The 22,469-nt window shown below is 37.3% G+C and overlaps 1 protein-coding gene across 5 annotated transcripts in view; it reads right to left on the bottom strand.

Annotated features, from left to right (window-relative positions):
* The window catches only part of zer1 (zyg-11 related, cell cycle regulator), a 48,730-nt gene that overhangs the window by 11,761 nt on the left and 14,500 nt on the right, over positions 1-22,469 (bottom strand). For all 5 annotated transcript variants that reach the window (XM_061876801.1, XM_061876802.1, XM_061876803.1 and 2 more), the window contains exons 4-15: positions 19,116-19,567; positions 16,880-17,053; positions 16,694-16,808; positions 15,066-15,212; positions 14,811-14,984; positions 9,241-9,456; positions 8,211-8,252; positions 7,040-7,159; positions 6,772-6,887; positions 5,190-5,378; positions 4,768-4,865; positions 805-907 (exon numbers count right to left, since the gene is read on the bottom strand). In XM_061876801.1, coding sequence (XP_061732785.1) covers positions 805-907; positions 4,768-4,865; positions 5,190-5,378; positions 6,772-6,887; positions 7,040-7,159; positions 8,211-8,252; positions 9,241-9,456; positions 14,811-14,984; positions 15,066-15,212; positions 16,694-16,808; positions 16,880-17,053; positions 19,116-19,567 — 1,946 coding nt within the window. The remainder of the gene's footprint in view (positions 1-804; positions 908-4,767; positions 4,866-5,189; positions 5,379-6,771; positions 6,888-7,039; positions 7,160-8,210; positions 8,253-9,240; positions 9,457-14,810; positions 14,985-15,065; positions 15,213-16,693; positions 16,809-16,879; positions 17,054-19,115; positions 19,568-22,469) is intronic.

Raw genomic sequence — 22,469 nt, 5'->3', positions numbered from 1 at the left:
TTTGTATATTTGAAAGAGTACATTTTGGAAAAAAATACATTTAATTTATACTTTTGGAGAGGGGGGGGGGTTTCAAATGTAATCGAAAGGGAACGCCTCCACAAATGAAACCCTTGCAGACATAGGCAGAAAGTAAGTTATACTGTACATGTGACTATGGAGCAAAATTTACACCAAACCATATTCAATACATATGAAGGCTACAGGGAAGTGTTTTAGTTGTAAATTAAAATAATCAACATGTGTGAGGCTTGATTTATAATTTAGCACAAACTTTCACCAACTCTGAGGGATGCAGCAGCTCACCGGCTCAGTATGTCAATAGATGCATAAGCTGGTTACCTCTTTGACCAGAGCACTATTAAAAGTAGTTCCTCTGTGTAAGCTCTTATAACAATATGCTGCAACGAGGTGGCGACTTGTTTGTTTGCTGCCCATGTGCAGCTGCGATAGGCTCCAGCCCCCCGCCAGCCCATAAGGGACAAGTGGTAGAAAATGGATGCATGGGCTAAAACTTGGTTAATATGCAGGTCACAACTTGTAAAATGAGTATTGTTGGCGGTTTTTGGATGGTTCGTTAGAGGGCTTGATCAGAGAAAAATAACTCCCATTAACTTCATTGTTAGACACCTCGTACTTGCGGTGTATAAAAAATTAGTATGCATAAAAAAGAGAAAAACATACGTGTTCTTGTCTTACATATGGATTGTGAAAGATTAACCCCAAAAAAGTGCAGTTCACCTTTAAAGTGATGATGTGTACATTTGACTGGGTCGTAAACACAAGAGTGTGAACATGTCTTACTGGGCCATGTCCTTAGTATCAGGGTGTGAACTTTCCAACTCCAAAACTCTCTCCAGAAGACAAATTCCTCCTTCCTTTATGAGCAGGGGACAATACTTGCTTGCTGCATATAAAACAAATGCAAACATATATTCGTAAGAATTACTCTTGTATACCAATTAAATGTTAATGACAGGCTGTATGTGTGCATATGTGAGTATAAGAAAAAGCAGAATAAGGTGAAAAAAGAAAGCTTTAAAACTGAAGGGGATGGATACAGCTGCAGTTGTGGTCATATGTTTGCATGAGCTCATCATGGGCATCAATGTGATATATTAATTTTGATTAATTAATCCTTTATTCGAACTGTTCTTGTTTTAAAGCGAATGGTTACAAATTAGGTGCACAAATTTGAATTGTTTTTGGAGTTTCTGTAATTTATTGGAAGTCACAATGATAGAGTTGCACTCACAATTCTAAGTTACTGTATATTAGATGTAACAAAGTACTGTAGTTTAAAGACCGAACAAAAAAGTAACTGTTTATAATATAGTGTATATTGGATGAATTGTTTGTTTGTTGTTGGTTTATTACCAACACATTGTAAACATTTTACACAGTGACCTAAATCTTGTGATAGGTAGTGTCAAATTTTCTTAAAATAAATTTTATGTCATTAAGGCCAAGTTTGCAACTTGGTCAAAGTTATATTTCTAATATTCAAATAATAATTTCTGCTCTGCCCCCCCTCTACCTCGTGGAAGGGGGGGGGGGACAGGTTCGGTGGCCACGGATGAAATGGTGGCTGTCCAGAGTCGGGACCCTGGGTGGATTGCTCGCCTGTGCATCGGTTGGGGACATCTCTGCGCTGCTGACCTGTCTCTTCTTGGGATGGTCTCCTGCTGGCCCCACTATGGACTGGACTCTCACTATTATGTTAGATCCATTATGGACTGGACTCTCACAATATTATGTTAGATCTACTATGGACTGGGCGTTCACAATATTATGCTAGCTCCACTCGAATTCCATTGCACCGGTCGCCCTGCGGTCCTCTCCAAGGTTTCTCATTGTCATCCCACTGGGTTTAGTTTTTCCTTGCCCTGATGCGGGATCTGAACCGAGGATGTCGTTGTGGCTTGTGCAGGCCTTTGAGACACTTGTGATTTAGGGCTATATAAATAAACATTGATTGATTGATGATTGATTGATTGATAATAAAAACATATAATGAGGCTACCTTGAGTGGTTTAACAGAAAGGATTCAACAAATACATGTCTATAATTGACACAATTACAAGTTAAACTTTGTAAAACACTTACGCTGGACTGGCTATAATGGATTGGTGCAGCGTCTTCAGTAATGTGGACACTGTATCGATCCATTGTGGTAAAGAAGGAGCAAAGCCGGAAGGCGAAACTCACAATTCACCGGTTGATCTACGTTCCCATCCTCGCCTATGGTCATGAGCTTTGGGTAATGACCGAAAGAAAAAGATCACGGCCAAAATTAGTTTCCCCTGTCCGGTGGCGGGGCTCTCCCTTAGAGATAGGGTGAGAAGCTCTGCCATCCGGGAGGAGCTCAAAGTAAAGCTGCTGCTCCTCCACATCGAGAGGATCCAGATAAGGTCGTTAGGGCATCTGGTCAGAATGCCCCACGAACGCCTCGCTGAAAGGGTTTTTAGGGCATGTCCGACCGGTAGGAGACCACGGGGAAGACCCAGGACACGTTGGGAAGACTATGTCTCCCGGCTGGCCTGGGAATGCCTCAGGATCTGCCGGGAGGAGCAGGACGAAGTGGCTGGGGGGAGGAAAGTCTGGGCTTCTCTGCTTTGGCTGCTGTCCACACAACCAGACCTCAGATAACCGGAAGAAAATGGATGGATGGATGGATGGATGTCTTTAATGGTTGTCAATCATTGCTGTCTGGTCCACGTGTATCCAATTTCAGGAGAGATCTTTACGAACAAAATAATTGAAAAAAACAAATGCAATGGCCGCCTCCAAAACCGGCTCCTGCGACTTGATGTTGTCCTTTTTTTGCGGGAAGTATCTTGAATGTTTTGAACCAGGAAGAGGGCGGGTCACAAAGATCAATAACTGTGACATAGAGCAGCATTAACTTATTGTTAGTGAGCATGATTGACTGCAGCTGATAGCTTTGGCAGCATGATAAAATAGCTTGACTGTACTAATTGGATTGATCAATACTCGGAACAATGAAAATGTTAAAGGAACTCAGTAAAAATCTAAAAAGGGGAATTGTAGGTTTACATCAGGTGAGAAATATATTTCTGGGCCATTACTAAACTTTAAAAAAAATCCAAAGTCTGAAAGAAGACCTACATTATCACCCTGAGATAAAAGGAAATTAAGATGTTTAGGTAAAACCCATGAACCACCAAGACTTAAGCCTGCCATGAACTGATAACTGGTGGATCACTTGCACCTCTGACCTCAGTGAGGTCAAATGTTTGATGGTCAGGCACAGTGTTGATTTCTTTGATGGATAATTTTTAACATCACTTTCGTCAAGACCTTTTTTACCTGACGAACAACACGACAAAGTTGCTGACAGTAATATATCCAATGATTTCTATGTTCATCTTGAAGACTATATGGATAAGTTACATGCTGATATGTGGACGCCCATGAGAAAGAAGAGAGTAAACATGTAAAAAGTGGCAGTCGCTCAGGAGGAAGAGAAGATCGTACAGAAACCAGAGGTTGGTGGTTTAAACCATGCTCTCTCCATATGTTGACACATATCACTATTAATCCTTGACCATGACATTGCTTGGCTGCTAGGTAGTTGTGCTCCTGGACAGTAACAAGACACTGGGTTAAGCATTTGGAGTGAGTGATAGTCAGTTGGCCCCGAAAAACCCAACTAATTGGAAGATGCAAGTGAGTCATTTTGACAAGTGCAGCATAGAGAAGTGACGATTTGCACAATAATTATTTTCACATATTCTATTTACTGTTTTTATTACATTATTTATGACTTCATACAGTAGTTTTACTTTTTCATATTATTTATGAGATATATTTCAACACCTGGAAAAAATATTTCAATGTTTTTTTTCTTCTTAATTTTAATGTAAATCCTATTAAGGCCCAAACTGTTTGTTTACATGCTCTTTTTTTAATTTCTGTTTGCTATTTGGGCTTATTGGACCCTAATTAGAATAAAAACTAAGAATCATCTTTTGATATGATGTACTTTAGTCCATAAGAACACAAACATGTACTTCATGTTTAGTGACATGTTAATTCTTATTTTTACACTTTTTTTCCCTAAATTACATTGTATGTTATACTCTTCTGACACCACCAGATGAAAGTATAAGTGTCCACATAAGAGGCCATAAGACCCCAATTAAGTAGTGTACACAATTTTGGAAATAAGAGCTAAAAGGTGCTGTCCACGCATGTGGCCACTAAGCCTTACGAGGTTAAATGATTTAGCACAAAGTTTAGTGTAAAATGATTGACTTAGTGATATATTGAGCACAGTTCTAATTTGTTTGTTTACAGATTTCCAAAAAAACATAAATATATGCTTTAGTCTTTACATGCTGTAGCTTAGTTTACCAAAATTACTTTAATTTTGACTTAAATGTTGTTAAATGTATTCAACGGAAAATTTGATTACTAAAACTAAAACATTTTTTGTAAAAAAAACTAACAAAAAAAAAATCCTTTCTGGCAAAAACAAAGCTGATGATACAAAGATGGAATTGTTTGGCTATAATGACTCTTCCAAAGTATGTTTGAAAGAGTCAAGGTGAGGCTTCAAGTAAAAAGAACACCATGCCAAAATTAATATGACATTCATGCCCATGGTAAGTGGATGTTAAATTCTGACCTCAACTTTATATAACAAAATCAAGAAAAACCAAGCTTAAACATTGTTGGTGTGACAATCATATAATGGTGCAGTGCATTGACATACTGTACCAGCTTGAAACATCAGGTACTTACGATAAACTGACACCAGGTTGAAGAGAGCCCACGTGGCCCAGTGTTGACTTACAGGAGCGATGCTTTGAGGTAGTAGTCGCAGTATGGGTTCAAATGACCTAAAAGAGCATTAATATTTAAACAGAGTGACAGTTGTGCAACCAGTGAACAGCCAAGCTACAACTTGGCTACAACAAGGAGGGTGACATACTAATGTAATATGAATAAAGTGGGAAAAGCTTTTAAAGCTTACACAGACTGGGGGTTGGGGATCACCGCTTTACAGTACTAGAGGGACTGGTAAAACGAATATTATAAAACACTAAATCCACAAAACTATGAATTTGTAGAAAAAAAAAAAAAACAGAACACAATCACAAACTCTAAACATGCATCTCATTTACAACTTCCAGCTCATTAAAAGGAACACACGATTTATTCACCTATAGTTGATATTGCGACGTGAGCTGACATCCCAGCTCTGAATAGCATCCCACATCTTGTCCATCACTGTGTCCCTCAGTGGCTCTTCCATCGACCAAACCTCTGGTCCATCAAACATGATGTGGGAAAGCACGCCACATGCATTGTACGACACCTCGATCCCATCCGCCTTACTGTCTAGTAGATTACTGTCAAAAAGTGAGATGAGAACAGATAAAAGTGAGATCATTTTCTACAATAAATACGCTTTCTGACCATCTAAACCAGGGGTCACCAACGCGGTCCCCGCGGGCACCAGGTAGCCCGTAATGAGTAGCCCGCTGGCCTGTTCTAAAAAATAGTTCAAATAGCAGCACTTACCAGTCAGCTGCCTCTATTTTTTACATTTTATTTATTTACTAGCAAACTGGTCTCGCTTTGCTCGACATTTTTAATTATAAGAGAGACAAAACTCAAATGGAATTTGAAAATTCAAGAAAATATTTTAAAGACTCAGTCTTCACTTGTTTAAATAAATTAATTATTTTTTTTTACTTTGCTCTTTATAACTTCACGAAAGACAATTTTACAGAAAAAAATACAACCTTAAAAATGAATTTAGGATTTTTAAACACATACTTTTTTTCCTTTTAAATTCCTTCCTCTTCTTTCGTGACAATTTAAATAAAGGTTCAAGTATTTTTTTTTTATTGTAAAGAATAATAAATACATTTTAATTTCATTCTTCATTTTAGCTTCTGTTTTTTCGACAAAGAATATTTGTGAAATATTTCTTCAAACTTATTATGATTAAAATTTAAAAAAAATTATTCTGGCAAATCTAGAAAATCCGTAGAATCAAATTTAAATCTTATTTCAATGTCATTTGAATTTTCTTTAAAAGTTTTTGTTCTGGAAAATCTAGAAGAAATAATGATTTGTCTTTGTTAGAAATATAGCTTGGTCCAATTTGTTATATATTTTAACAAAGTGCAGTTTGGATTTTAACCTATTTAAAACAAGTCATCAAAATTCTAAAATTAATCCTACTCAGGAAAAATTATTAATGATGTTCCATAAATTATTTTTTACATTTTTTCAAAAAGATTCGAATTAGCTAGTTTTTCTTTTAATTTTTTCCGGTTGAATTTTGAATTTTAAAGAGTCGAAATTGAAGATAAACTATGTTTTAAAATTTAATTATCTTTTTTTCGTGTTTTGTCCTCTATTAAACCGTTCAATTAAGTGTTTTTATCATCATTTATTCTTTACTAAAAACCTTCCGTAAAAGGAAAAAAAACTGGTAGCCCTTCGCATTAATCAGTACCCAAGAAGTAGCTCTTGGTTTCAAAAAGGTTGGTGACCCCTGATCTAAACTATTCAGAAAAAACATGTAACCGTCCATTTTAGTGAGGATGTTGTCCTGGTGTAAGTGTCAGAAGCCAAATACGGCCCTATTATGTAGTATTTTTTACATATTTCCATACAAGACAAAATCCATTTTTTTCTGGTATTAATGAGGTGAAAGTGAGGCTCAGTATGTTAATTTTGTCAAAAGAATAAAAATGTACTTTTGACTGTTGCTAAAATAAGCACTTGTACCTGAATACAGAGATGAACTGTGGCGTGACGAGCTGTGGCCGTAGCGCTTTGACCTCAGCAACATTACCCAGAAGCCCCAGCATATTGCGATGCAGTTCCTGCTTGTCTGGAAACTCCTGAAATGAAGTTCCACAAAAGACAGACGTTTTTTATCACACAATAGAAAATGAAGATGGATAAACAACTTAGATGGGGTTAATTGTTTTATTAGTCTTTATATAGAGTTAAAAAGAAGATGGAACAGGGACCATGGTAACAACAGACTCACTTGTAGACAATCGAGAAACAGATTCATTCCCCGACAATTGAGGAACATCTGACAGTTGTCAGGCGTCTCATCAGTAATATTCCACAGAGCACTCCAGGAAAACTCCATCACCTGGTCGCACTACGTGCAAACAAACAAACATTATTTCAACAAGGAGCCTATTTATTAAATTCTATAGAGCGATACCTTAGTTTTTGTACGCCACACTTTTAGGATTTGGTATTCAACAAAACTAGCTCAAAAAGTTTTCCCCAGTTGTCCTACACAGTCTGGGGTTATCCTAGTACCAAACACTGCAAAAATTGTGCATTAACAAGTTAATCCATTTGCCTGCCTATCATTTCTTGGCATCGAGTGCCCAAACAAAGAATCTGACATGTTACTAACTCAGTCATTCTGCAATTTTTATTGAGTACGACTGAAAAATAGCCCACCACCGGGCTAAAAAAAGTTGCATTTAAGTCTGCATGTAAACTATAATTATTATCTGCAGAATGAAATTTGTGTTTACAGTATATTTTGGGGTGTTTGATATGCATTAAATGGATTTCTTACGGAAAAAATTGCTTCGGTTTCTGTTTGATTGTATCTTCGTCTGATTTGGATTACTAGCAAAAACAGAGGTACCACTGTACTTGGTATCTCGTGTTAATACCAGATCCCAGTCGGGATCGACAGCCAGACGCCTCTGATTCCAACCCTGACCTATTATTAGATTATTTTGACACTTGTAATTAAACGAGTGCAACTTTATCATGTTACATAGTAGTCTTACTTTAACCTTGGCAGCTTTCCTGTTTAGGGTAACAGATAATACCATGTCTTTTAAACAAGAATAACAATAACAAAAATGTGTTAAACATGATGTTGATATTGGCTAAAAGTATTTATAGCTATATCAGTTAATACATGTTTTTAGGCCTTTAAGGACATCTTGTACATGCACTTTATTATAAAAGCTGTCCACAGACCTAGGTTTAATAAATAGAAAATACATCACAGACTGGCATTCTCTGGTTGTTGCTGTCCACATGTTACTACTATATGAAAATCAATCAATCAAAGTTTATCTATTTACCCCTAAATCACAAGTGTCTCAAAGGGCTGCACAAGCCATAACGATATCCAACGATATCCAAAAAATAAAAGTAACAGCGAAATGGAAACTCACCAGTCGGTCCTGAAGCTTCTTCTGTATTAAGTTCAGCATTGTCTAAGAATAAAAAACAAGAATCAAAAACAAGAATCAATTGAAACAAATATTTAGGGGAAAATAAGTTCACTATATTGTGAGGGTTAAATCTGACCAATACAAGCTTTATTATTACCTAAAGAGCTAACTAAAATTATGAGCTGAGGCGAGTTTACAGTCCTGAAAAAGTCCTCACCTCCACCTACTAATGGCTGGTGAGAATGTGGAAAAGCAACTAAGAGCAGGAATTTTTATGATGAACCAAAATCCTATCATTACTAACCAGATCAAAGAGGTGTCATTTTTTGTCCCTTTAAATATTTATTTAAGACCATGATGAATAAAATTTTAAACCATTTCACATCCATACTCACAAAAAAGTACAACGACATAAAGGAAAATCAGAGGCCCGGAAAAAATTGTAAATTCATAAATAATTGTACGTATGGTAAAAGACTACCGGTATTATTAATGACAAAATATGTCTCTATTTTTTTTTTGTTACTTTTGAGACATAGGTTTTGAATAAATATTTAAAATACAAGATTAGGTGATAAAACAGGGCTTCACGGTGGCAGAGGGGTTAGTGCATCTGCCTCACAATACGAAGTTCCTGCAGTCCTGGGTTCAAATCCAGGCTCGGGATCTTTCTGTGTGGAGTTTGCATGTTCTCCCCGTGAATGCGTGGGTTCCCTCCGGGTACTCCGGCTTCCTCCCACTTCCAAAAGACATGCACCTGGGGATAGGTTGATTGGCAACACTAAATTGGCCCTAGTGTGTGAATGTGAGTGTGAATGTTGTCTATCTGTGTTGGCCCTGCGATGAGGTGGCGACTTGTCCAGGGTGTACCCCGCCTTCCGCCCGATTGTAGCTGAGATAGGCGCCAGCGCCCCCCGCGACCCCAAAAGGGAATAAGCGGTAGAAAATGGATGGAAGGTGATAAAACAGAACACAAATCCTGGAAGTAAAACTACATAGATTTACACCTAAATCTTGACCTTGATGTTACCTTTACAAATCCCATCTTTCCAACAGCTTCCTTGTGGTGGTTGTCAACCTGGCAAACTAAAGCGTTGCAGAGATGCACAGCGATTCTCTGGATGGACTCGTCCTGCCTTGCTGGCTCCAAGATTTTTAGAAGCAGCTGGTTTACCCGACTGTACTGAAACTCCAGCTCTTCCGGAATGCTGAAGTTACACAAAGTTAAGCAGCAATTCCTTTGAACCTAGTGTGGAAAGGAAGAGAAAGAAAAGGAAAAATTATATTGAGCATGTTATTTACTGTATGCCTGCACACAGTCTCGAGTAACATTTTCTTCGGTGATCACATCTGAGAACAGACAAATATGTTAAATCAACCACTTAAAAAGCAGAAAGCTTTGTGAACAATTGCCATGAAACGACACGTGGGGGTGTTCAGTTCAAATTGTTCAAATGGTATACTAATGTCTTTTATTAAGAAACACACATGAACACCATGGTTCTTTCCTTGTATTGGTATCCGTTTGTCAGCTTGTTTGTTTAACCTAAAGTATTTCATCTAGGATATATTAGACCAGTGGTTCTCAACATTTTTTCAGTGATGTACCCAATGTGAACATTTATTTGATCCAAGTACCCCCTAATCAGAGCAAAGCATTTTTGGTTGAACAAAAGGGATAAAGAAGTAAAATACAGCACTATGTCATCAGTTTCGGATTTATTAAATTGTATAGCAGTGCAAAATATTGTTCATTTGTAGTGGTCTTTCTTGAACTATTTGGAGAAAAAAAAAGAAATAATAACTAAAACCTTGTTGATAAATAAACAAGTGGTTCAATTATAAATAGATATGTCTACACATAGAAGTAATCATCAACTTAAAGTGCCCTCTTTGGGGATTGTAATAGAGATCCATCTGGATTCATTCTAAACATTTCTTCACAAAAAAATAAATATTTAACATCAATATTTATGGAACATGTCCACAAAAAATCTAGCTGTCAACACTGAATATTGCATTGTTGCATTTCTTTTCACAGTTTATGAACTTACATTCATATTTTGTTTAAGTATTATGCAATAAACATATTTATAAAGGATTTTTGAATTGTTGCTATTTTTAGAATATTTTTTAAAAATCTCATATACCCCTTGGCATACCTTCAAGTACCCCCAGGGGTACGCATACCCCCATTTGAGAACCACTGTATTAGACAATAACATAATGTCAACATACAAGAACCATAAATAAAATAAAGAACTTAACTCAAAATATCTATCAACTTCATCTTCCTGCTACAAGTCAAGTTCAATATGCCATTTCTAATCACCTTTTAACCAACAAAAACTCCTAAAAAATGTTTTAAAGGCACCAGACTAATGTTAATGCATCAATAATGTCATGTCTTTTTTATTTTGGATATGTTTTTTTTGTACGAAAATTCATGCAATTTGTTTTTTTATATATTAAAATGAACTTTAAATCATTCAGAAATATTAGACAGTTCTTCAATTGCTTCTCTTGTCAAGCAATTAAGATTAGTATGTGATATTAAAAGACAGGTATCACCTGCAAACACAAGAAGCGGTATAATTCTTAAATATTTTTTAAATCATTGCTATGGATTACAAATAAAATAAGTCCCAAATTGGAACACCAGAAACTAATTTCGCTATATAGAGTTGAATATTAGAAGAAACATATTGATCTATTTCCTAAAGACAAACTATGTAACCATTTTCAAACAATATTTCCAATGCCATATTTATTTATTTAAGAATTTTAAAATTGACAGTATCAGATGCCTTAAACAAATCTAAGAACAAGCAGATAGTATATCTCTTATGATTAAATTGCTTGAAACCTTATCAACAAATTGCTTGTGGTACGACATCTGTTTTAAGAGATCGAGAGAAAAAGTTTGGTAGCAATATAGTGGGAGCAACTTGTTTTACGAGACTGCCACTTGTGTCATCCTGGCCGAGAGCAATATCTTTCATTTTCAGTACTATTTGAAGTACATTGTTTGGAGTCGGGGGTAAAACACAACCACAGGACAATAATCATCAATGTCCATCCATCCATTTTCTACCGCTTTTCCCTTTTGGGGTCGCGGGGGTGTTGGAGCCTATCTCAGCTGCATTCGGGCGGAAGCCTGCGTACACCCTGGACAAGTCGCCACCTCATCGCAGGGCCAACAATGTGATTTGTCAAGAAAGGTTACCCTGACAATACAATTTTTCTTTCCAATAAGGGCCATCATTAACAAAAACAATAATAAACTCATTTGCAGTATCAAAAGAATTGGGGAAACATCTGACACCATCAGATAACCGACAGAAGAAAATATTTTATTTAGCAATTCATTTATGACATTCCAGATTTTCTGAAGATTTTTCCATGATTGTTCTAACTTTTCTGAGTAGTATTTTTTCTTGACATCTTTACAAGTATTTTGGCAAACCGAGTTTTACATTTTTGTAACATGAAATACTAAATAGAGTGGGACTGTTAGACTACCGGTACTAGATTTTTACGCATCTTATTTTAAAGTAATATAATTGCTTTACAAGCTGATGTAATCCATGGTTTTAAAATTCAGTTTTATGTCTAATTTTTGCTTTGTATAAAAGGAAAAAATATTAGACGGAGCATTACATACATGCATACATGTTTATTTACCCATTTTATCATTGTGATGTTTGAAAACTTATCCCAAGTCACCTTTGCGGGTGAGATTTTCAAGGATTCCATATGTTTCTTAGTTCATATACATATACAGTATATATGTATGTATATGTATAAATATACATATATGTATATATAAATATAGAATAGAATAGTATATATGTATATACAGTATATACACACACATACATATATATATATATAAATATATATATGTATATATACATATATACACACACAAATATATATACACATATGTATATATACATATAGAATATATATGTATATACATATACACACATACATATATATATATATATATATATATATATATATATATATATATACACATACATACACATACGTATATATACACACACACACATATATACATAAACATATGCACATATATATACACACATATATATATACACAGACAAACATACATATGTATATACACATATATACATATACACATTTATATATATAAATATGCATATATATACACACATGTATATATATATATATATATATATATATACACAGACATGTATGTATATATATATATATATACACAATGTATATATGTATCTATATACATGTGTATACATACATATACACATGTATATATATATATATATATATATATATATATATATACACACACACATATGTATGTATGTATATATATATACACACGTATGTATGTATATATATATATATATATACACATATACCTGGGCTCACAACACCCAACAAACCAAAAAAAAGCCCAGCAGCGACTGTACTTCCTAAGAAAGCTGAGAAAATTTAGCATGCCACACAAAATTCTAAGCAACTTCTTTAGAAGTACGGTTGAGAGTGTCCTTACCAGCTCAATCACGGTCTGGTATGGAAACTGCACTGCTAAGGACAGGAAGGAACTCCAGCGAGTGATTAGAACTGCTCAGTACATACCAGGAGCAGCCTTCCCCTTACTACAGGACATGTACTCTACCAGGGCCACCAGGAAAGCACACAATATCATAAAGTACAGTAAACACCCTCAGCACAGTCTTCTCAGCCTCCTACCATCAGGCAGACAATACAGGAGCCTGAAAGCCAGGACTACGAGACTGACAAACAGTTTCTACCCACAAGCCATCAGGCTTGTGAATGCTAACTTGTAAATGCTAGCTCTCCCAGCTACCCCCCCTTTTTACTTTTACCTTGTGACAAAGGCAGCTACAATGACCACTTTCGTGACCTCTGTGGTGCTTTTTTTTAGTGGACTTCTGGATCCGCCTCCCGGGAGCCTTTTGGCCATGGAGACCAGCTGCTGGGTGTCTGCTATACCAGGGTCTGTTTGGATGTACTGGAGGAGATGCGGATGAGGGGACAGGACTGCAGAGTTTGGAGGGACTGGAGGAGATGCGGATGAGGGGACAGGACTGCAGAGTTTGGAGGGACTGGAGGAGGTGCGGATGAGGGGACAGGGCTGCGGAGCTAGCACTGAGCGCTGGGACGGAGAGGCTTCGTGGTGTCTTGGCTGGGTGAGCAGGTGTCGGACACCTCAGTCACCTTGCACGTATCCTCGCTCATCCATGCGGACTGGACACAGGCCGAAAATGGAGTCGGCTGTCTTGGTTGCTTTGTTGGGTCTGCTCCTGTCTCTGGCCATGCTCCCCCCATCCCAGCGGACGATGGCGTGGAACACCCCAGAGCCCACCACAGTGGATAGGTTTCTTTTACTTTTTATTCATAGCTAGTATGTAGAAGTGTCTGGTTGTATCTGCTGCTTTAATGTCTTTAATGTCCTCTGTGTTCTTTGATGTTTCCCTCTTACACACATGTAAGAGGGATGTGTTCTATGGCTATGAGTTGTTGTTTTTTCCCTTGGCCTCAGTCTGCACCTCCTCTCCAGGGCCCAGGCTAAGACCGATTTTTTTTATTTTGTTTTAATCTTCTATTTTCCCCCCCCCCCCCCCCCTCCTTGTTTACCTGTATCTCATCTTTTTTGTAAGGGGCGCTGGAAGCCGGCAGACCCGTCAGCGATCCTGTTCTGTCTCCCTGTAATGTTTGTCTAAACTTGAATGGGATTGTGCTGAAAATTTTAATTTTCCTGAAGGAACTCTCCTGACGGAATAAATAAAGTACTATCTAATCTAATCTAATGACCACCCCCGAACTGTGAACCATCACTGTAGACATGTTTTACCTTTGATCACTAAAGACACTTTAAACTTCTGCTGTGACCCAATGTCACCTCCATATTTATACTGTTGACCATGAATCAGAATGTGCAATAATATTATTTTACTCACTGTGCCTTGTATATAACATTTTTTATTTTAATTTTTTAGCAAAGTACCGCGTGACTTGTTAAAAGGTGGACTAGCAAAGTAAGATTTTCATTGTACGGCAAACTGGCTGTTTAACTGTATATATGACGATAAACAATCTTGAATCTTGAATAATGGTAGTGGATGGACTCACCCATAATAATCACAACGCCCTACTTTGTTTATACACATTCAATAAACACGGCACAGTTGATGCAGCATGTAAAAACAAATTTTGATTGGAAGGACGATCCTTAAAGTTAAAGTACCAATGATTGTCACACACACACAATAGGTGTGGTGAAATGTGTCCTCTGCATTTGAACCATCCCCTTGATCACCCCCTGGGAAGTGAGGAGAGCGGTGGGCAGCAGCGGTGCCACGCCCGGGAATCATATATGGTGATTTAACCTCTTATTCCAACCCTTGATGCTGAGTGCCAAGCAGGGAGGCAATGGGCCCCATTTTTATAGTCTTTGGTATGACTCGGCCGGGGTTTGAACTCACAACCTACCGATCTCAGGGCGGACAATCTAACCACCAGGCCACTGAGAGATCTTTAAGAGATAAAGTTTAGGAGTGTACTTACAGTGACTTCCTGGTACTGCTCCATTCCATTTAACACCACTTGAATGACCTCTCTGCGAAGTCGCACACTTTGGTCACTGCGATATTCTGTGTTGGTCAGGTAGAAAAGTGCAGCGCTGCCCGTCACCTGAATGCTCTTATCAAATTTATGGCACTTTAATGCTGCTATGACAAGCTGAAACAAAGGAAGATAATGGTTAGGCGGCCACATAAAAACTTAACGTTTGATTTCAGTCTGTCTTCTGATGACCCGTACTTGCAATGCTCGGAGCAGCTGGCTGCAGTGTTGTATCCTGGCAATGTCAAACAGTTGATTGATGGCTCTATGAGCCAACTCAGGGCGAAACTCTGTGTAAGCTTCAATAGCATTTAGAACCTGGTCCTCATTCTTTGATCCAGTCACCTGAAAATGCACCACAGCATATGAAACAAAACTTGTTAAACGGCAATGGCATTAAACTAACACATAAACCTTGACTTAGCATTCCAGGGAGCTGCAATTCAAGATTATCAATTCTGCTCTCTCACTCTCCAGTAGCATGGCATTCAGTGATGAAAAACGCAGCCAAACATATGTCATGGGATATGAAACCCAAAAAGAGGTGCACTGAAGTAGGAAAAAATGGGTAATACCTACCCCATATTTTGTAGTAATTTCCAGATTGGTCTAATAAATTGTTTTTACATTAAATATTAAGGACACTTTATGGACATCCAATATTATTAATTTATTCTAAAATTATGTATACAGTAAAGGCTTGTGCAAAACTCCAGATTTGGAATTTCAATTAAATTAATTTTCAGATTTGGAATTGGAATAGGCACCAATTCACAGGATGTTGAATTGAAATATGAATTACAGGAAACTTTAATTGACCTGTTTAATATTTTTTCATTGTCAATTTAAAACCTTTGCTTTAATTTAAATGTGTGCATACGAGATCCGCATTAATATTTCAATGAAATATATAAATGTCATGTTAAGAATGTATTGTAAAACATGTTTTTAAAATAGACAAATTATCGGTTGAAATTTCGTGGAATTTCAAATCCTCAACTTTCTTCAAATGGAATTTGAATTGCAATTCTACTTGTTTGCGACCTCAATTCAAATTCAGTTCGGAATAATGTACCGGTAACTGAATTGAAATTCTGGAGACCTTGCCAATTAAATTCAGAATTTTACACAAGCCTATTATCACTAAAGTACTTTCAGGGAAGAACTCTATAGTAATTACAATTCAATACAATATAAAGTAGTGTGTGTGCAGCTTGTATAACAATAGTTCTACGTGTTCCCTCTTGTAAAAACATATGTCCAATACTATTGGTGAAATATTCTTGTGTGCAGAATAATCGTTTTTAGAGAGAGAGAGAGAGAGAGAGAGAGAGAGAGAGAGATGTGGGAGACCAAAACGGCCAGCTGTTTTTGAAATGTGACGTCACACTAGAAAGCAAAACCGGAAGAAGCGATCGATTTCCAGCGACAGCCGAAATTGTAGGCAGATGAGCATTATCTCTCACTCTCTAAAAAATATTTGTCTGCACACAGCAATATTTTACTCATGAATGTAATCGATCCATCCTCCCAACACACCTACTGTGCGGGGGACTTCAGCAGGTACTTAACCTGCGGACCAAGTTTGATTTCAGACGATTCTATTGCGAGGTTGCTAATCAAACTGGACTTCTCCGAATTAAATCGTCAAATCTTTGACTATTGGAAGACAGCCCTGATTAGAATAATTGCAGAAATGTGAAGGGCATACTCAAGATTGTGAGTTAGTGTGCACACATAAACAGGGGAAATTCTGTAATATTACATCAGTCCTAAGAGATCACTAATAGAGTAACTTTAATGCATTGAACTCCTGTCAACAGTACCTTATAAGCAGGGATGTGCGTCACATTACAAAGGGTAGTGTCGTATAAACCCAAAAACTGCAAGGGCCTCTTCAGCTCTTTGAAAGGGTAGATACTGCTCTTGCATGGTTCATTGCTGGAGAATAAAAATGTTCTCAAAATTGTTTATAGATCAAATGTATTCTTTGCTTAATGCGGTTTACCCACCTCGGTCGACCCATAGCTTCTTCACAAGGCGAAACGGTGCAGTTGTCGAGCATTACGTGACCTGAGATGTCCAGTGAAATCAGATTGACCAGTCTCTGCACGATAGCGCTCAATATTTTCCTGCTCATCTTAAACTTGGAGGTCCTCCTGCTCTCACGTGAGATGTCAAGATGCCTGAGGAAAGCATAGTCGTTAGTAATTGGTGGGTTTGTTCAGTCAATTATACAACTATCTGGTTATCGAGATTCAGTTTTATCAGGTATTAACACACAGTCAAGCATTGCCTGTGTGTTAATAATAACTCAATAACTCAATGTAGTACAACACTAAAATAAATAAAAATTTACAAAGATGTTTTATAAACTCAGACAGCTACACTACATTTGTAGCAATTCATAAATGTGTTGATGAAAGTATGAGTGAGTACAACGTAACATATATCTTTGAAAAGTTAATTTTTCAGTTGTATAATGCAAAAAAGTAAAGCTGGTAAATTGTGTAGGTTAACTGCCTAATTAGGGAAATATTTGTTACTTTTCTAATAATATTGATGATTATAATTACAGCTAATGAAAAAAGAAATATATAGCCCATCAACACTGCATATGAAATCCAGCTTTTATTTGAAATGAAGAATTAAAAAGGCATGTAATTTCTGTCTCTCCATGGCAGTGTGTTTACATTTCCCATATGCTCTTGCATTGCTTGCGGAAGACAAACCGCATTAATTAAATGACACTTCTTAGTTTTGACTGTGTGGCTTATTTTAGAGTCTTTCAAATGCTTTAAATTGTGCAAGTTTGTAAAATGCAACTTTGGAGCAGTTGTTGAAATAGAGTGCATCAGAAGTATTCAAAGCGCTTCACTTTTTCAACATTTTGTTTAAGCCTTATTCCAAAATGGAATACATATATTTTGGTCCTCAAAATGTTATACACTTCCATCCATCCATCCATGTTCTACCGCTTGTCCCTTTTGGGGTTGCATTACCCCATAATGACAATGTGAAAAATGTTTTTCTTTAATAATTGTTTGCGAATGTATTAAAAATGAAAAACTAAGAAATCCATCCATTTTCTACCGCTTATTCCCTTTCGGAGTCGCGGGGGGCGCTGGCGCCTATCTCAGCTACAATTGGGCGGAAGGCAGGGTACACCCTGGACAAGTCGCCACCTCATCGCAGGGCCAACACAGATAGACAGACAACATTCACACTCACATTCACACACTAGGGCCAATTTAGTGTTGCCAATTAACCTATCCCCAGGTGCATGTCTTTGGAAGTGGGAGGAAGCATGGGATTTATTAGTTTTTTATTTTTAACAAATGTGAAAAAAGTCCTAAAAAAATGTTTTCACATTTTCACTATGGGGTATTGTGTGTAGAATTTTTAGGACAAAAGTAAATGTATTCCATTTTGGAATAAGGCTGCAACATTACAAAATGTAAAAAAAAACTGAAGTGTTGTGAATTCTTTCTGAATGCACTGCACAGGCAAGGCATGTGTTCAAATGTTTGTTAGTACAATCCCCTCAACAACTCACGCACACGCACTCACACAAATATGTGCACGCACACACGCACACACACTGTGTAGGTTTATATGTGCACTTCAAATGTCACTGTAGAGGAGAGATTGCACTACAGTCTAAAACAGTAAACCCCCGTCCTGCTGTATGGACACTGTTGGGAGACACGCGTACAATATTATAATAAATTGGCTTAGCATGAAGACGATTGTTGGCCGACTAATAAATAAAATAAAATAAAAAATAATCAAAAAATCAATCTACAGTTTTTAGTTTGTATTTTTAGTTAGGTAATAAAGTAGTGAAAGTTAAAGAACAATACAACTAACTAAATAAATAAATAAATAATTAAGAACAAAAGGTCCGTAAACCATTAAAAAGGTAAGCAAACACAATATTGAGGACACATTTAGTCAATTTGTAAAGACAATTCAGATTAAAAGTCCGGAATCTGACAATTGTTGTTAAACCGACACTACGTTAATCCGCTTTATTGGCAATGCAGAGGTGCTTTTGAGAAAGGTCCCAATCTTGAAACATTTCAGGGAAGCAACATTATGGCAAGGAAAATGTGACGTCTCTCCATGTAGTCGATTGACTGCTTATGTGATGTAATGTATGAAACACAATTATACACCGAATTGACAAGAGAATGTCCCATTGTGGTTTAAAATAATATTTTCAAAATGTTAAATGCCAACAGTTACCTGAGATTGACAAGTTCCTCCACAGTATTGACCAACTCCTCTGAAAGATCCACATTGTAGAGAACAAGATATGCTAGTCTGTCTTTCCACTGAGTTAGAAAAGCTGTTCCCAGTAAGTGAACATTAGACAGATCTAGTGAGCTGAGTGACTTCAAGGGTTTAAGCAGGTTTTCCGCATCCACCTCATCTGGTAGGCCACCCAAGTTGAGCAATCGTAGGCGGTTGAACCCCTGGAAGTTAAAGTCAGTCTCTAATGCTTGCCTAGAAATAGGGCTCTCCCCCTCATCCTCAGTATCTTCATTGAAGGCAAGTGGGGCACCGCCCTTCCTGTAGAAGATGAGACTGCAGCCAAAAAGACAAAGGGAGACCAACGTCTCACGGAAGCATGTCAATGTTTTTAGGCTGCGGGATGACAGACTGTTGCAGTAGCTAAGATGAAGCTCAATCAGGTCCTGCAAAAAAACACAATAACATTGGCATTATTTTAACTTCAAATACATGGTCACAGATGTTGGTTGTTTTTTTGGGAGTTTTTGGACACACATAGCAAATTACAGTTTGAAGAACATGATATGATTACGTTTACACCATTCAACATGTTAAAAAACAGTAGGAAAAACTATAATTTATTTAATCCTATCCCTTTTGTATGGCTATTGCAGAAAATCCATGTTGATAGTTGTTCATGTGTTAACATTTTGACATTAAAAAGTGTGTTTACTTCCAGTGTTTAATTGTCACCATTTCCTAACAGGTAGAGAAAATAGCAATTGTATAGAAACAGATAGATCTTAGGCAGTGACAAACGAAATAAAAGAAAGAAACATGTTTAGAAGAATACAAAATAGGGAAATAGGAATAAAAACTACCAGAATATAACTTGTGCATTAAAGGAAGAAGCAGATACAGTGGAGCAAAAAAGTATTTAGTCAGACACCGATTGTGCAAGTTCTCTCACTTAAAATGATGACAGAGGTCTGTAATTTTCATCATAGGTACACTTCAACTGGGTGTGATAGAATGTGAAAAAAAAAACCCAGGAATTAACATTGTAGGAATTTTAAATAATTTATTTGTAAACTATGGTGGAAAATAAGTATTTGGTCAACCATTCAAATCTCTCACTGATGGAAGGAGGTTTTGGATCAAAATCTCACGATACATGGCCCCATTCATTCTTTCCTTAACACGGATCAATCTTCCTGTCCCCTTAGCAGAAAAACAGCGCCAAAGTATGATGTTTCCACCCCCATGCTTCACAGTAGGTGTGGTGTTCTTGGGATGCAACTCAATTTTCTTCTTCCTCCAAACACGGCGAGTTGAGTTTATACCAAAAAGTTCTATTATGGTTTCATCTGACCACATGACATTCTCCCAATCCTCTGCTGTATCATCCATGTATCCATTTTGGTATGAACTCAACTCGTCCTGTTTGGAGGAAAAGGAATACTGAGTTGCATCCCAAGATTACCACACCTACTGTGAAGCATGGGGGTGGAAACATCATGCTTTGGGGCTGTTTTTCTGCTAAGGGGACAGGACGATTGATCCGTGTTAAGGAAATAATGAATGCGGCCATGTATCGTGAGATTTTGAGCCAAAACCTCCTTCCATCAGTGAGAGCTTTGAATGATTGACCAAATACTTATTTTCCACCATAATTTACAAATGAATTCTTTAAAATTCCTACAATGTGAATTCCTGGATTTTTTTCACATTCTGTCTCTCACAGTTGAAGTGTACCTCTGATGAAAATTACGTACATACCTCTCATCATTTTAAGTGGAAAAACTTGCACAATCGGTGGCTGACTAAATACTTTTTTGCCCCACTGTAACTATAAAGTAAAAAAAACTAGAAAGGATAAATAAAAAAATATCTTGACAAAAACATATGATTCATACACTAGAAAAGCACACAGAGCACAGACCTCTGCTAGGCCCGATGTAATGACAGCAAATAATCTTTCGACTCATTTTTATAAAATCCAAACTTGTGACCTCTAAAAGAGTGTCCAAGGAACTAAATTAAATCCTCAATCTCATCAGGTAGTCAAGCCAAAACAATGATGGTGGATGTCATTTATACTCATGCCACTCTATTATTGGAAATGTTTATGAGCGGAGCTTTTGTAACCTGGAACTTGTGTTATACATGTTTTACTATAATTTGTATACCAAATAAGATTAGCACCACTAAATTGACCCTAGTGTGTGAATGTGAGTGTGAATGGTTGCTTGTCTATCTGTGTTGGCCCTGTGATGAGGTGGCGACTTGTCCAGGGTGTAATTTACCCCTGGACTGTTTGGTCCATATTGGCCCACTACAATTCACTTCGCAGATATTGTACCAACTCCTCTCATTGATGTACAAAACCCAAAACCAGTGAAGTTGACCCGTTGTATAAATCGTTAATAAAAACAAAATACAATGATTGGCAAATTTAGATTTGTAATAATCATTAACTTATAATTTAATGGCAGCAACACATTGTAAAAAAGTTGGCACAGGGGCATTTCTACTACTGTGCTACATAGCCTTTCCTCTTAACAACACTCAGTAAACGTTTGGAAACTGAGGAGACCATTTTTTTAAGCTTTTCAGGTGGAATTCTTTCCCATTCTTGCTTGATGTACAGCTGAATTTGTTCAACAGTCCAGGGTCTCCGTTGTGGTAGTTTACGCTTCATAATGCGCCACATATTTTCAATGGGAGACACGTCTGGACTATAGGCAGGTCAGTCTAGTACCCACACTCTTTTACTACAAAGCCACACTGTTGTAACACGTGCAGAATGTGGCTTAGCATTGTCTTGTTGAAATAAGCAAAAAAAGACGTTGCACAGATGGCAACATATGTTGTTACAAAACTTATATGTACCTTTCCGCATTAATGGTGCCTTCACAGATGTGTCAGTTACCCATGCCTTGGGCACTAATACACCCACATACCATCACAGATGCTAGCTTTTGAACTTTGCGCCTATAACAGTCTGAATGGTTCTTTCCAAACTCTTTGGTCCACAGGACATGACGTCCACAGTTTCCAAAAACTTTCAAATGTGGACTCGTCAGACCACGGAATACTTTTCCACTTTCCATCAGTCCAACTTAGATGAGCTCAGGTCCAGCGAAGCCGGTGGCGTTTCTGGGTGTTGTTGATAAATGGCTTTCGCTTTGCATAGTAGAGTTTTAACTTGCACTTAAAGATGTAGCAACAAACTATAGTTACTGATATTTGTTTTCTGAAGTTTTCCTGAGCCAATGTGGTGATATCCTTTACACACTGATGTCAGTTTTTGATGCGGTATCGCCTTAGGGAACGAAGGTCACGGCATTCAATGTTGGTTTTTAG

Source organism: Nerophis ophidion, linkage group LG17 (assembly GCF_033978795.1).
Source record: "Nerophis ophidion isolate RoL-2023_Sa linkage group LG17, RoL_Noph_v1.0, whole genome shotgun sequence".
NCBI classification, from domain to species: Eukaryota; Metazoa; Chordata; class Actinopteri; order Syngnathiformes; family Syngnathidae; genus Nerophis; species Nerophis ophidion.
This window is presented reverse-complemented; position numbering and strand designations above follow the sequence as displayed.